The 15515-nt window shown below is 43.2% G+C and overlaps 1 protein-coding gene across 1 annotated transcript in view; it reads right to left on the reverse strand.

Moving 5' to 3' along the window:
* Positions 1-12320, reverse strand: part of dchs2 (dachsous cadherin-related 2) — a 51140-nt gene extending 38820 nt beyond the window's left edge. The window contains exons 1-2 of the mRNA XM_055923808.1: positions 10249-12320; positions 3016-3207 (exon numbers count right to left, since the gene is read on the reverse strand). Coding sequence (XP_055779783.1) covers positions 3016-3207; positions 10249-11997 — 1941 coding nt within the window. The 5' untranslated portion in view covers positions 11998-12320. The remainder of the gene's footprint in view (positions 1-3015; positions 3208-10248) is intronic.
* Between the last annotated feature and the right edge of the window lie 3195 nt (positions 12321-15515).

A 15515-nucleotide genomic window follows, 5' to 3' on the forward strand; every position in this document is an offset into this window, starting at 1 on the left:
AGACAGGACTGGCAAAAAGTGCTCTTCACTGACGAGTTACGGTTGTCTCACCAGGGGTGATGGTCGGATTCTCGTTTATCGTCGAAGTAATGAGAGTTACACCGAGGCCTATACTCTGGAGCGGGATCAATTTGGAAGTGGAGGGTCCGTCATGATGTGTCACAGCATCATCGGAGAGCTTGTTATTGCAGGCAATCTCAACGCTTTGCATTACAGGGAAGACATCCTCCTCCCTCATTTGGTACCCTTAAAGCAGGCTCATCTTGACATGACCCTCCAGCATGACAATGCCATCAGCCATACTGTTCGTTCTGTGCATGATTTCCTGCAAGACAGGACTGTCAGTGTTCTGCCATGGCCAGTGAAGGGCCCGGATCTAAATCCCATTGACCATGTCTGGGACCTGTTGGATCGGAGGGTGAGGGCTAGGGCCATTCCCCCCAGCAATGTCCGGGAACTTGCAGGTGCCTTGGTGGAAGAGTGGGGTAACATCTCACTGCAAGAACTGGCAAATCTGGTGCAGTCCATGAGGACATGCACTGCAGTACTTAATGCAGCTGGTGGCCACACCTGACTTACTTTTGACCCTGCCTTTGTTCAGGGACACATTACATTTATGTTACTCACATGTCTGTGGAACTTATTCAGTTTATGGCTCAGTTGTTGAATCTTATGTTCATACAAATATTTACACATGTTAAGTTTGCTGAAATTAAACGCAGTTGACAGTGAGAGGACGTTTCTTTTTTTGCTGAGTTTGTGAGAGGTAATATTTTGTTCATTTCAAAGCGTTTCTCAAGTTTCATCCTTCTGCCATCGGAGTTGCAGTTTCTCATTTCTCCAGTTTATGTGCGTACGTATGGGTCAGTGTCCTTGGAGGACCGCACATTCTCCTGTCAAGTTTGTTTTTTATAAATCTCAAAGTTTGCTTAGAAAGTGGTGTATGCCTTCATTTGTGCCTACACAACATTTATAAATGAGACCCCAGGTCATCTGATGCAGCACTCCATCACTCTCCTTCTTCGGTCTGGAGGTGTGTTGGGTCATTGTCCTGTTGAAAAACATAACAGTCCCACTAAGCACAAACCAGATGGGATGGCGTATCGCTGCAGAATGCTATGGTAGCCATGCTGGTTAAGTGGGACTTGAATTCTAAATAAATCACTGACAGTGCCACCAGCAAAGCACCCCCACACCACATCCTCCATGCTTCACGGTAGGAACCACACATGCAGAGATCATCCGTTCACCTACACGGTGTCTCAGACATGGCGGTTGGAACCCCAAAAAATATCACCATTTTTGACTCATCAGACCAAAGGACAGATTTCCACCAGTCTAATGTCCATTGCTTGTGTTTCTTGGCACAAGCAAGTCTCTTCTTCTTATTGGTGTCCTTCAGTAGCGGTTTCTTTGCGCAATTCTAATCAAAATTTTATTAGTCACAGACGCCGAATACAACAGGTGTAGTAGACCTTACAGTGAAATGCTTACTTACGAGCCCCTAACCAACAGTGCAGTTGCAAAAAAATACAGATAAGATATAACAAGTAATTAAAGAGCAGCAGTAAAAAATAATATACACAGGGGGGTGCCGCTACAGAGTCAATGTGCATGGGCACCGGTTAGTTGAGGTAGTATGTACATGTAGGTAGAGTTATTAAAGTGACTATGCATAGATGACAACAGAGCGTGGCAGTGGTGTGGAAAGAGGGGGGGGGGGCAATGCAAATAGTCTGGTTAGCCATTTGACTAGTTGTTCAGGAATCTTATGGCTTGGGAGTAGAAGCTGTTTAGAAGGCTCTTGGACCTAGACTTGGCGCTCTGGTACCGCTTGCCGTGCGGTAGCAGAGAGAACAGTCTATGTCTAGGGTGGCTGGAGTCTGACAATTTTTAGGGCCTTCCTGACACCACCTGGTATAGAGGTCCTGGATGGCAGGAAGCTTGGCCCCAGTGATGTACTGGGCCGTTCGCACTACCCTCTGTAGTGCCTTGCGGACGGAGGCCGAGCAGTTGCCATACCAGGCAGTGATGCAACCCGTCAGGATGCTCTCGATGGTTCAGCTGTAGAACGTTGAGGATCTGAGGACCCATGCCAAATCTTTTCAGTCTCCTGAGGGGGAATAGGTTTTGTTGTGCCCGCTTCACGACTGTCTTGGTGTGTTTGGACCATGTTAGTTTGTTGGTGATGTAGACACCAAGGAAATTAAAGCGCTCAACCTGCTCTACTGCAGCCCCGTCGATGAGAATGGGGGCATGCTCAGTCCTCTTTTTCCTGTAGTCCACAATCATCTCCTTTGTCTTGATCACGTTGAGGGAGAGGTTGTTGTCCTGGCACCACACGGCCAGGTCTCTGACCTCCTCCCTATAGGCTGTCTCATTGTTGTCGGTGATCAGGCCAACCACTGTTGTGTCATCGGCAAATTTAATGGTGTTGGAGTCGTACCTGGCCGTGCAGTCATGAGTGAACAGGGAGTACAGGAGGCGGCTGAGCACACCGCTCAGGGCCCCTGTATTGAGGATCAGCGTGGCAGATGTGTTGTTACCTACCCTTACCACCTGGGGGGAGCCCGTCAGGAAGTCCAGGATCCAGTTGCAGAGGTAGGTGGTTAGTCCCAGGGTCCTTAGCTTATTGATGAGTTTTGAGGGAACTATGGTGTGGAACGCTGAGCTGTAGTCAATGAATAGCATTCTCACATAGTTTTGTAGAATAACAGTGAAGACAAATGTAAAATAGTAAATGTAAAAACCTTGACCGAGTAGGTGTCCAAACTTTTGACTGTTACTGTATATATTAGAATGGTCCACCACCCAAAGGACATCCAGCCAACATGACAACAGTGGGAAGTATGGTCAGCGTCCCTGTGGAACACTTTCGACACCTTTTAGAGTCCATGCTTAGAGTCCACAATTGAGGCTGTTGGGGAGGTGCAACATACTATTGGGAAGGTGTTCTTAATGTTTTGTACACAGTGTATAACTACTAATATAACTACTTGATCATTCTCAACTCACCTGATCCTCAGCTTTCACTAATAAATCATAGGTCGCCAGGCCTGAATCCCTGTCGATATCCTGTGAGATGCAAAGCTCTCCAGAGTCTGGGTTGATTTGGAAGAGAGGGTGCGTGTCCTGTTTATCAAAGCCGTCAGAGATGGAGTAGCGCACCGTACCGAAATCCCTGCCATCCACATCAGTGGCCACAACCTGCAGAGGGTAAGGAAACATCCTCCATCACATGGGTTGGAAGTCAAAGTTCTAAACACAGGTTGATATAGGTCTGTGTAGTTTGAATATTTTAAAATATCCATAGGAATGTAACCAATTCTAGCAATTCAGCTTGTGGTCGCAAACTAAAGGGAGTGTGGCGTGACTCACTCCCTTTACCTGTTGGCCAGGTAAGGACCATTAGTTTTTCTCAAATTTATTTTTCCCCATACAGGACCACCAGGGAAGAATTCAGGGCCCAGTATTTTAGCTGCTGACCCATAAGGTCCTATGTGGCCTATGACCTTTATGATGGGGCTCAATCTCGACGCCATGTGTTGGTTGACGAGAGATACCAGGTTGCCCATCTGGGCTGCTTCCTTTATCTCGTTAAGACATTAGCTATGGGGGAGGGTTCGGGGCAAGGGGCACAGGAAACACATAACAAAACAATTGGATAATGACCCTAAGGATCATGACCACCAAGGATTACCTCAGCAGAGTCTGCCTGTACGTTAGCGGAACCGTGAAGGGATTGAACATGTGGTTGTAACCGAAATCGTGTTTACGCCAGTATAGCTCTTCAGGAAAACCTCGACTTGGCTGACGGAGGAATTACAGTAATCTGTGGCCATACAAAAGGTGTGCGTAATACGCTTTCTATGGTTTTGGCAAATGTAGTAAGTTGCTTAGGTAGAGGATGAGGGCACCTTTTCCAGGAGCTCTACCTGCAAATCGCTTTAGAATTTGGGTTTAGCGCTAAAGCCAGGGAGTTGGGTGGAATGGTGCCAAGACCCTAATCACAACATGTTTGGAAGGTCACATTATGGAGGTCAGAGGATGGCATCACATCAAGTTAGCATCCCATAAACTAACATCTACCTGAATGGGGAAGACACCGCAACACTTTCTACTGTCCTTTATGTGGGGGGAAAAGCATAATTCAGGAATAGTACAAAAGAGTTTCAGCAACTTATGTTATACATTACATTTTTAATGATGACAGTGTTACTACCTCGGACAAAGTCTGACAATGACTTGTCTACTTGGCAGGTCTGCCTAAATCGGATGTTCTTTCCCCATATACCTTGTCGTATTAATCTCCACTTTACAGATACCCTTTCCTTTACAAGTATGCACATCTCATTAGCTGGACATTAGTTAGTTAATGATATAACCCAGGCGTAAGGCAGGGGTGTTTGGTGCACCTTGACCGATTCATCTTAGATGTTATTGTATCATCTCTGTGTATGTGGCGCCATCTATTATAACCAACACACACACACTGGGTTGACAAATGTCATATTTCTGAATGAAGCATTTAAAAAACATTGTCGGTACGTAAGTTTCTTCTCCCATAACTAGTGGTGGCACTAGGTACAGTGAGCTGGTGGGAGACAGTGAGACAAGACTATAAATAGCCATCCTTATCCCAGGGGCAAAGAGTATGAGCAGAAGACCTGGATCAAAGCAAAGACCATGTGAGACATTACTCACTTGTAAAGGACTTGCACAATGTCTGCAGCAAATATCGAGTGTGATTCCACATACAGGCCGTAAAATAACAAGTGGAGCCAAGAAGCTAGATAAAGACCGCCTTTGAACCTGGGGATTCTTTGATGGAAGTTTATGACCGTTTGTCTTACACATATACCCAACGCAAAACATGTGAGATTGCAGGTACGTTTCGAAACGTATATGACAGATTCATCTCACCGTCCCCATTTGATGATGCCCTTCCCTTCCCACCATAAAAGTGATATCATGCCGGGCTTTATTGACTGTGAGATGAGGTGTTAGAGACACAGGTCAAGGTCTGCAACAGTTTATAGTTGTTGCTTACTCATATGCATGCAAATGTAATGACCCCTTGCTGTGTATGTACACAGAGGGCACACTGGCACGAGAACTACCCCATTGTTTGACAAGCCAGCAAACACTATACACACAACAATGAAATCACATTGAAAAGTCCAAGCAGAGGTTCTGCCTCATGTTGTGTGACATTGCATGGCTCTTTTCTTTGACCGTGTCCAACTGTATTACAGTTGACAGCTGGGACACTGTATACATAGAATTGATGGAAATGAAGGGGAAATACTACAAGCATTTCCCCAATACTGGTTCTAGGGACTTTTTTGTTGTTGCAATGTATATAAGCTATAAAGTTGTTCATTTACTGGTGAGTATAGTCGTGTGTCAGACAGGGCTATGATAAATGAAAAACAATGTGGAAGTAGAAATATACAATGCTTTCTGAAAATATTCAGACCCCTTGACTTTTTCCACATTTTGTTAGAATAAGCCTGTAACCTAAAATGTATTAAATAGTTTTTCCCCTCCTTAATTCACACACACACACAACCCCATAAATCACAAAGCAAAAACAGGTTTATAAAGGTTTGCTAATTTAATTAAAAAAATAACCTGAAATATTACATTTACATAAGTATTCAGACTCTTTACTCAGTACTTTGTTGAAGCACCTTTGGCAAAGATGATTCGAGTGTTGTTGGGTATGACACTACAAGCTTAGCAAACCTGTATTTGGGGAGTTTCTCCCATTCTTCTCTGCAGATCCTCTCAAGCTCTGTCAGGTGGGATGGGGAGCGTTGCTGCACAGCTATTTTCAGGTATCTCCAGAGACGTTAGATCGGGTTAAATTCCGTGCTCTGGTTGGCCCACTCAAGGACATTCAGAGACCAATCCCGAAGCCACTCGTGTTGTCTTGGCTGGGTGTTTAGGGTTGTTGTCCTGTTGGAAGGTGAACCGTCGCCCCAGTCTGAGGTCCTTCATCAAGGATCTCTCTGTACTTTGCTCCGTTCATCTTTGCCTCGATCCTGACTAATCCCCCAGTCCCTGCCACTGAAAAAGATCCCAACAGCATGATTCTGCTATCACCAGGCTTCACCGTAGGGATGGTGCCAGGTTTCCTACAGACGTGATGCTTGGCATTCAGGTCAACAAGCTCAATCTTGGTTTCTCATGGTCTGAGAGTCTTCAGGTGAGTTTTGCCAAATTCCAAGCGGTCTGTCATGTGCCTTTTACTTCCATCTGGCCACTCTACCATACAGGCCTGATTGGTAGAGTACTGCAGAGATGGTTGTCCTACTGGAAGGTTCTCCCATCTTCACAGAGGAACACTGGAGCTCTGTCAGAGTGACCATCGGGTTCTTGGTCACCTCCCTGACCAAGGCCCTTCTCCCCCGATTGCTCAGTTTGGCCGGGCAGCTAGATCTTGGAAGTCTTGGTGGTTCCAAACGTCTACCATTTAAGAATGATGGAGGCCACTGTGTTCTTGGGACCTTCAATGCAGCAGACATTTTTTGGTACCCTTCCACAGATCTGTGCCTTGACACAATCCTGTCTCGGAGCTCTACGGACAATTACATCAACTCACATAGCAAAGGGTCTGAACACTTATGTAAATAAACGGTATTTGTGTTAATTTTAAATACATTTGCTAAAATGTCTAAAAACCTTTCTTCGATATGTTATTATGGGGTATTTGTGTGTAGATTGCTGAGGATTTTTTATATATTTTAGAATAAGGCTGTAACAAAAAAAGGGGTCTGAATACTTTCCGAAGGCACTGTGTATGTATGTATGTATGTATGTATGTATGTATGTATGTATTTGAGCATAGTGCACCTTGAATCAGGCAAAACAGACTCCTTACTCGTTTTCATAATACCCCTGTTCACTGCCATTTATTTTCCAATTTGTGTTTTTCTACTTATTGTGCACGGTCTTCCCCTCTGATAGCAATTAGTCTTCCGCAATTACGTTTCGGAAGTTAATTTGTCAACAGATTGTCCTACTCAGAAGAATTCTAATGAGGGACAGCTCCATTCAAAAAATAAGTATGGGCTCAGGATCAGCATGCCCAGTAGTGGCACTTTATAACAGCTGTCTTACTGCTCAACCTATGAACACAATTTGAGTGTTAATGTCTATTTCTTCAACCACATTCCTCAGCAAAGCAAGTGCTGTTTGGCTGAAAACAAATTAAGGACGGTGCTTTTAATAGCATCCCAATATTGCTGAAACTGAATTTTGTTGTCCTTGTTTCTTCCACCATTCAAACCTGCCCATTGGCAACTACACAGACAGACTTTGTGATTAATGGTTCATTGTCATGGCCCTTGACTTGTGCCAAGCTAGGGAGGTGGTACCAAGCATCAGATCTGTCATATCACATAAACACTGGGCTGGACTAGGTCAGTGTGTTGGATCCAGCCTGGACAACACTGGGCCCCTCAGGGCAACACTGGTGGCTTTGTGAACACAGAGAAAGCATGCCACTGTCCCCTCAGAGAGAGAGTGCGTGTGCTCGCACCCGCAAGAGTTGATGATTCATTTGTCCACAATCTTGTCATGTTATTTGGGCTGATAGGCCTCACTTTTTAAAATAAAGGGCCATATTATTTAAACAATAACTTAATTTCATAGAAACATACTTGTGGGAATTCGAAAAAACTAATGTTATACTGCTGTGCATAGGGTAATCCCATGGTAACAATGACACCGAGACTCACATTTTTCACTTTAAAATGCATGCTAAACTAAAGCCATTGGTTGCAAAGTTAAATCAACCAACTATGCACAAGGAAAATAGAATATCATTTTTAAAAGGTGCATAAAATCGAGCACACAGCCATGCAATCTCCATGGACAAACATTGGCAGTATAATGGCCTTACTGAAGAGCTCAGTGACTTGCAACGTGGCACCGTCATAGGATGCCACCTTTCCTACAAGTCAGTTTGTCAAATTTCCTTTGGGATTAATTGGAATGCCAACTGCGAGCCAGGCTTAATCGCCCAAAATCAGTGCCCGACCTCACTAATTCTTGTGGTTGAATGGAACCAAGTCCCTGCAGCAATGTTCCAACATCTAGTGGAAAGTCTTCCCAGAAGAATGGAGGCTGTAATAGCAGTAAAGGGGAGGCAACTCCATATTAACATCCATGATTTTGGAATGGGATGTTCAACGAGCAGGAGTCCCCATACCTCTGGCCATGTAGTGTATTATGACTAGCTGTTGTTGCTACAGTGGCTCTAGAGGGAAAAAACTAATATTGCATGTCCGTTTTTCAAGCCAAGGTCTTTAGGGAGTCTGCGAGCACAGACGTTCACTTTGCCTAGTTCTGCTAGGAGCAAACAGAACCTATGGCCTTTTCTCAATCGCATACTCCAAGTGTGCACTCTCCTCCTCTCCTTCTCAAAACCCATTAGATGAGAAAGCCAAAGGTTCCTCCATCATTAAAACTCGTTTTTCAACCACTCCACAAATTTCTTGTTAACAAACTATAGTTTTGGCAAGTCGGTTAGGACATCTACTTTGTGCATGACAAGTAATTTTTCCAACAATTGTTTACAGACAGATTATTTCACTGTATCACAATTCCAGTGGGTCAGAAATGTACATACACAAAGTTGACTGTGCCTTTAAACAGCTTGGAAAATTCCAGAAAATGATGCCATGGCTTTAGAAGCTTCTGATAGGCTAATTGGCATCATTTCAGTCAATTTGGAGGTGTACATGTGGATGTATTTCAAGGCCTACCTTCAAACTCAGTGCCTCTTTGCTTGACATCATGGGAAAATCTAAAGGAATCAGTAAAGACCTCAGAAAAAAATTGTAGACCTCCAAAAGTCTGGTTCATCTTTGGGAGTAATTTCCAAACGCCTGAAGGTACCACATTCATCTGTACAAACAATAGTACGCAAGTATAAACACCATGGGACCACGCAGCCTTCATACCGCTCAGGAATGAGATATATATATACACAAAAGTATATATATCCACAATAAAACGAGTCCTATATCGACATAACCTGAAAGGCCGCTCAGCAAGGAAGAAGCCACTGCTCCAAAACAGTTTGCAACTGCACATGGGGACAAAGATTGTACTTTTTGGAGAAATGTGCTCTGGTCTGATTAAACAAAAATAGAACTGTTTGGCCATAATGACCAACGTTATGTTTGGAGGAAAAAGGGGTAGGATTGCAAGTCGAAAAACACCATCCCAACCGTGAAACACGGGGGTGGCAGCATCATGTTGTGGGGGTGCTTTGCTGCAGGAGGGACTGGTGCACTTCACAAAATAGATGGCATCATGAAGCAGGAAAATTATGTGGATATATTGAAGCAACATCTCAAGAGATCAGTCAGGAAGTTAAAGCTTGGTTGCAAATGGGTCTTCCAAATGGACAATGACCCCAAGCATATGACACCAACTTCCAAAGTTGTGGCAAAATGGCTTAAGGACAATAAAGTTAAGGTATTGGAGTGGCCATCACAAAGCCCTGACCTCAATCCTATAGAAAAGTTGTGGGCAGAACTGAAAAAGCGTGTGCAAGCAAGGGCCTGACTCAATTACACCAGCTCTGTTAGGAGGAATGGGCCAAAATTCCCCCAAATTATTGTGGGAAGCTTGTGGAAGACTACCCGAAACATTTGACCCAAGTTAAACAATTTAAAGGCAATGCTACCAAATACTAATTGAGTCTATGTAAACTTCTGACCCACTGGGAATGTGATTAAATAAAAGCTGAAATAAATCACTCAGAATACTATTATACAGAATACTATTATTCTGACATTTCACATTCTTAAAATAAAGTGGTGTTCCTAACTGACCTAAGACAGGGAATTTTTACTAGGATTAAAATGTCAGGAATTATGAAAAACTGAGTTTAAACATATGGAAACTTCTGACTTCAACTGTATGTGGGGTTTTGTAACAGAATGACAAGACACTAGGCAAAATTTCTTAACTTACAGAAGGCAAATTATTTCTGCAAAATTAGATATAAAATGTTGATATTGGTTGGCAAGGGCCTTAACATTGTGTTTTGAATCATTTCAAATACCTTAAAGCTTTTGCTTTAATTTGACAAATTCTGTGTGCTCCTATGAACTTCACGTTGATGCTCATGAGTCCTTTTACATGGAAATTGCCCAGAATATTTTTTTCACATATTCATTTATGCAACACACACACACACACACACACAAACTAAACTAGCCAACATACCTGTAAAAAGCAGTTCCCAATCTGGGTGTGTTCCGGGATGGACACATTATACAGCTGCTGCTGGAACACAGGCTCGTTGTCATTGACGTCCTCAACCGTAACGGTGATGGTGGCTGTGGAGGACAGGGCTGGTGACCCCCCGTCGACCGCAACCATCAGGAACCGCACTTCTGTCTCCCTCTCGCGGTCCAACCTGGCTGCCGTGGTAATGAGGCCTGATTCTGGGTCGACGTTGACCAGGTGGTCTTGGTCTGACTGTAGGATGGAGTAGAGGATGGCTGCGTTGACCCCGTCGTCTGAGTCTCTGGCCTGCACACTCAGTAGGGAACTACCCTGGGGTACATCCTCAGAAACAGACACAGTGTAGACGTCCTGGTCAAAAACCGGCCGCCAATCGTTGGTGTCGGTGACCCTCACCAACAATGTGCTTTCACTCTTCAATGGTGGGCTACCGAAGTCCGAGGCAACCACTTTTAACTCGTACAGCCCCTCTTTCTCCCTGTCCAGCTCACCATCCACGCACAAGGCGTACAGGAAGTCATCAGTCTGTTTCAGGGTGAACTTCCCATCGCCACCTTCGAGGGTTACCCTGAGCCTCCCGACCTCTCCCAGGTCGGGGTCAGAGACTGATATCCTCGCAACGTATTCCCCCATACCTGCCCCTTCCGACACCTCGGCTTCCCCAGTCTCACTCAGAAACAATACGTTGATAATGGGGCTGTTGTCATTGATGTCTAGTACCCTCAAGGCTACAAAGGTGCTGCTATACTCCGGCTGGGCACCATTATCCCTCGCCCTGACAATCAACTCATGAAATGGCTGTGTCTCAAAGTCTAAGGGTTTGTTAACATGGATGACACCAGAAGTTCCGTTGATGACAAAGAATTCATTCGGGTCACTCTGGCGTCGGTTGATCTCGTAGGTTACGAGCCCATTGTCTCCGAGGTCCAGATCTGTGGCGTAGACCTGACACACAGGTGACATTACCAGAGCATCCTCCCACACTGAAGCTTGGTATTCAGTCTGATTGAACACAGGTGGGTTGTCATTTTCATCCGAGACGTGGATATAAACCTTAAGCAGCCCCGTTTTAGGCGGGATACCCCCATCAAATGCCTCAATGGTCAGGGAATAAAGATCTCTTGTTTCTCTGTCCAATTTGTCAGTGAGGATGAGGTCCAGGTTGAATAGATTTCCAACCCCCTCACGATATTTCACCTTAAAAATATTTCCCATCTCACTTTCAGTGATGCGGTAACCCCGAGTTCCAAACTCACCATCATCCTGGTCTTTTGCCCCCTCAAATTCAAAGCGAGTTCCTGGAGGACTTAACTCTGACACATTCAACTCCACCTTTTCAGTGGAGAATACAGGAGAATGGTCATTCACATCTTTAACCACTATTTTTACCTTAATCACATCACCTGTGAGAGTGGCTGCCACAAATTCATACTGGTCTCTGCTCTCCCTGTCCAGCACCACAGCTGTTGAAATTATTCCAGTGTCTGAATCTATTTCCAAGTCTTTAAAAACATAAGAATCTCTACTTTCAGATATAAAAAATCCACTGCTTGGAGTCTGTAACCCCGCTCTTATATCCCCAACAATAGTCCTTGCAGGTAGTCCCTCTTCAATTGAGAGACTGAGGTTGTACACCTGTTGAGCAGATGAGCGCTCCCACAAAAGACACACAGCAAATAGTTTAAATAAAGTCGCAGCATTTCGACGGCTAATTCTTGCCCTCGACATTTTATATTCCGAAGTTAAATTTACATATTTCCGTGTAAAATGAATCTCAAACACGGCGAGTCTTGAAGATAACGTTACTCACGTTTCAGACAGATACTCAAAATGAGGACAGGTAACAACACATTCTTGCGCTCGGTTAGAGGAAAGTTCACTCTTCAACATGTAAAACATGGTTACACAGTTTAATTAACGTAATATGATTAGGTCCCTCGAAATATTTATAATATTGGAAAAATAGTAATGCGCCGAAATCCGTCGGGCAGGAATACACACTGAAACCGCGCTGGTACTACCGGCAACCCAACTAGAGCGCGCAGCACGCACCTTCAATGACCCGAGTGTCGGTGGCCTTGACTGCCTGTCAGCTCTAATTAGGTCACGTGAGGTACAGTATTTAACCTTTAAACATCCAGATGGAATGAAATAACGTTAAATTCATCAGCACATATGTTAGTTGTTGCTATTATTTAATCAGATTAAAATATGTTGAATACATTGTGTTTAAATAGAGTTAAAGAAAATGTCAAAGTCCCCAGAAAATCTAATGCTAAAATTACTTGAAACAAGTAATATTAATGCATAAAAAATGGTACTGTAATTAGTCACATCATTTGAAGTGTATTATCTTAAATGTAGGCCTAAACGTATTATTTCTGCTGTTCATAATTGTCTAATCATAATTATTAAGATAACCTGTCATCTACTGTTATAGATTCAATATTCTTAACCTAGCAATATTCTTGTGCCTAATATATTTTCTGTAGAGAACATATCTACTGATATGTTCTGTCATGGCACTTGGGTTCAAATGCTTTTGTCTGGTTGTGTCTAGATGGAGTATAGCTCCATCTAGATGTCATGTCAGGGATAACAGTTGTTGACAACTGTACCGTTTTAGTCAAGCCTAACCCTACCCCTTTTCTTAACCTTAACCTCATTCTCCTAACCTGCTGCGTTAGTTCTCCTAACATGTTACGTAAACTCACGTCTGTCCATACCTGGGTTAGGATTAGCTAAAATTCTGCAGTTGTCAACAAATCATCAGTCCCGACAAAACATCAGTATCACCACACCGGCTATTTGCCACTTTGGGTGTCAATCAAAAGGCGTCCTGCCCAACCCATCTTCCACCATGTCAAAAGTGGCTTCCTCACCTTGTCTCCTTACCTTCATCTACACCAGGGGTGTAAAAACTCCATGGCCAGAGTGTCTGCTGTTTTTTGTTATTTCCAATTAAGACCTTGACAACTAGGGGCTCAGTTACCATAATTGATCAATTAAATACAAGGGATGAGCAAAAACCAGTAGACACTCGGCCCTCTATGGAAATAGTTTGACACCTGTGATCTACAAAGATCTGAAAGAGTTGGACAAGTGAAAAATGTTGTACATTAAGAAGAGGTGAAGAGGGCAGAAGATTTCACACACACACGGACGCACACACACACACACACACAGTTTATTTCATAAAAGCTTTTTTTCTCTTGCGGTAATAAGACAGAGAAGTGTATGTTGTATGTTGTCTGTATTATTCAACATAGTCATTTGCCAAACAGTAATATTTGCAAACTATAGATTTGATCAATGTCACTGATTTAACAACAACACAATTATTAAATGTCTCCTACTTAGATATAAAGGCCTTTCACCTCAGAAAAGGGATGCACAGTCACAGGAATATAACAATCATTTATGTCATTACAACCTCATTGTGATTATTTATGTCCATATCCGGTGTCATGATCACTCTCAACAACTTTATCTGGAACAACGTCCATAACTGAAGTCAACACTGTCAACAACACCCTATCATGTCACACGGTTGGATAGCAACAAGAGTGTGTTTCCATGGAGACTGTTTTCTACAGGACACAGGAGGCTACTCTACCTGACACAGGGACACTGAGAAGCAGGGAGGGAGTATGAACATTAGCTCTACAGTGGACGCATCATGTCTGCCCCCAAATGCTGGGTAGAGTGGCTCAGTGATTGTGGTCTGGAATGTGTACAGTTGGGTCATTGTATCAGTGGAGATGTCATTTGAGTGATAATGCCCTCGAAACCGGTGTTGGAGGATATATTGGCACGGGCGTTGTTAGGCCCGAGACGAAGTCGAGGCATTATCACTTTTATGTAACAGGTTACCAACATATTCAAATAATGATCAACATATTTTCATTAAAAAAATATAGTTTGATGAATCTATTCATACTATTTCATCCTTCCACAAGATATAGTCCCAACACAAATCTAGAGTTGCAACCCAAGCCAGCTGGTAGTTAGTTCTATCGGTTCGGTTGCTAGTCATTCAGTGTTTTTGTTCTGTATCAATGGACGCGACCCAGTAGTTCGTTTTACATTTAACATTGTCATACTGGCTGGCAACGTTCTTATCCCTTGCTGGCTAGCTAGCCAACGGCAAACTTACAGTCACGTCAAAGGTGCAGCCAAAATAACAACAAAGTAGCTGCATTTGCATTTGTTTAAGCTGTGTTCTACTGACATTTATTTCAATACATCCATAACAATGAGCAAATGAGGCGCGATTTCTACTGGCATAGAAACTATGCTCACTCAGTCAGGACACTGTTGTTCAGAGGAGCTAGCCAAAAACACAGCAAACACAATCACTTTAAACAGAAGCTAAAAATACTGCAAACTAGCTGCACTTCATTTCGTTTTAGCTTTTTTCAAATTACATTTCTTTGTTTATATCCATAAAAATGATGCCAGCTGATTCATGATTTCGACTGGCTAAGAAACCCTGCCTGCTTGTCTGTCTCATCCCAACCCCCGACACATGCATTGCTATGGCACAGCTGAAGATCGAATTTGAATATTGAAACAATGTTGCAAATGTCAGAGACAGACAGCAAGGTTTATACAAATCTCTGCTGTTGAAAAATAAATGTTAGTCTTAAAGTAATCTGAGATAATGTCTAGAGTTTATAAATTGCTTGGCTGAGCTGATGAGACAGTGGATTGCGCAGTCATGTGGAAACTAGACACTCTAATGTACTTGTCCTCTTGCTCAGTTGTGCACCGGGTCCTCCCACTCCTCTTTCTATTCTGGTTAGAGCCAATTTGCGCTGTTCTGTGAAGGGAGTAGTACACTGCGTTGTACGAGATCTTCAGTTTCTTGGAAATTTCTCACATGGAATTGCCTTCATTTCTCAGAACAAGAATAGACTGACGAGTTTCAGAAGAAAGTTATTTGTTTCTGGCCATTTTGAGCCTGTAATCGAACCCACAAATGCTGATGCTCCAGATACTCAACTAGTCTAAAGAAGGACAGTTTTATTGCTTCTTTAATCAGGACGACAGTTTTCAGCTGTGCTAACATAATTGCAAAAGGGTTTTCTAATGATCAATTAGCCTTTTAAAATGATACATTTGGATTAGCATGCCATTGAAACACAGGAGTGATGGTTGCTGATAATGGGCCTCTGTACGCATATGTATATATTCCATAAAAAATCTGCCGTTTCCAGCTACAATAGTCATTTACAACATTAACA

The sequence above is a fragment of the Salvelinus fontinalis genome, chromosome 5 (assembly GCF_029448725.1).
Source record: "Salvelinus fontinalis isolate EN_2023a chromosome 5, ASM2944872v1, whole genome shotgun sequence".
Taxonomy (NCBI): Eukaryota; Metazoa; Chordata; class Actinopteri; order Salmoniformes; family Salmonidae; genus Salvelinus; species Salvelinus fontinalis.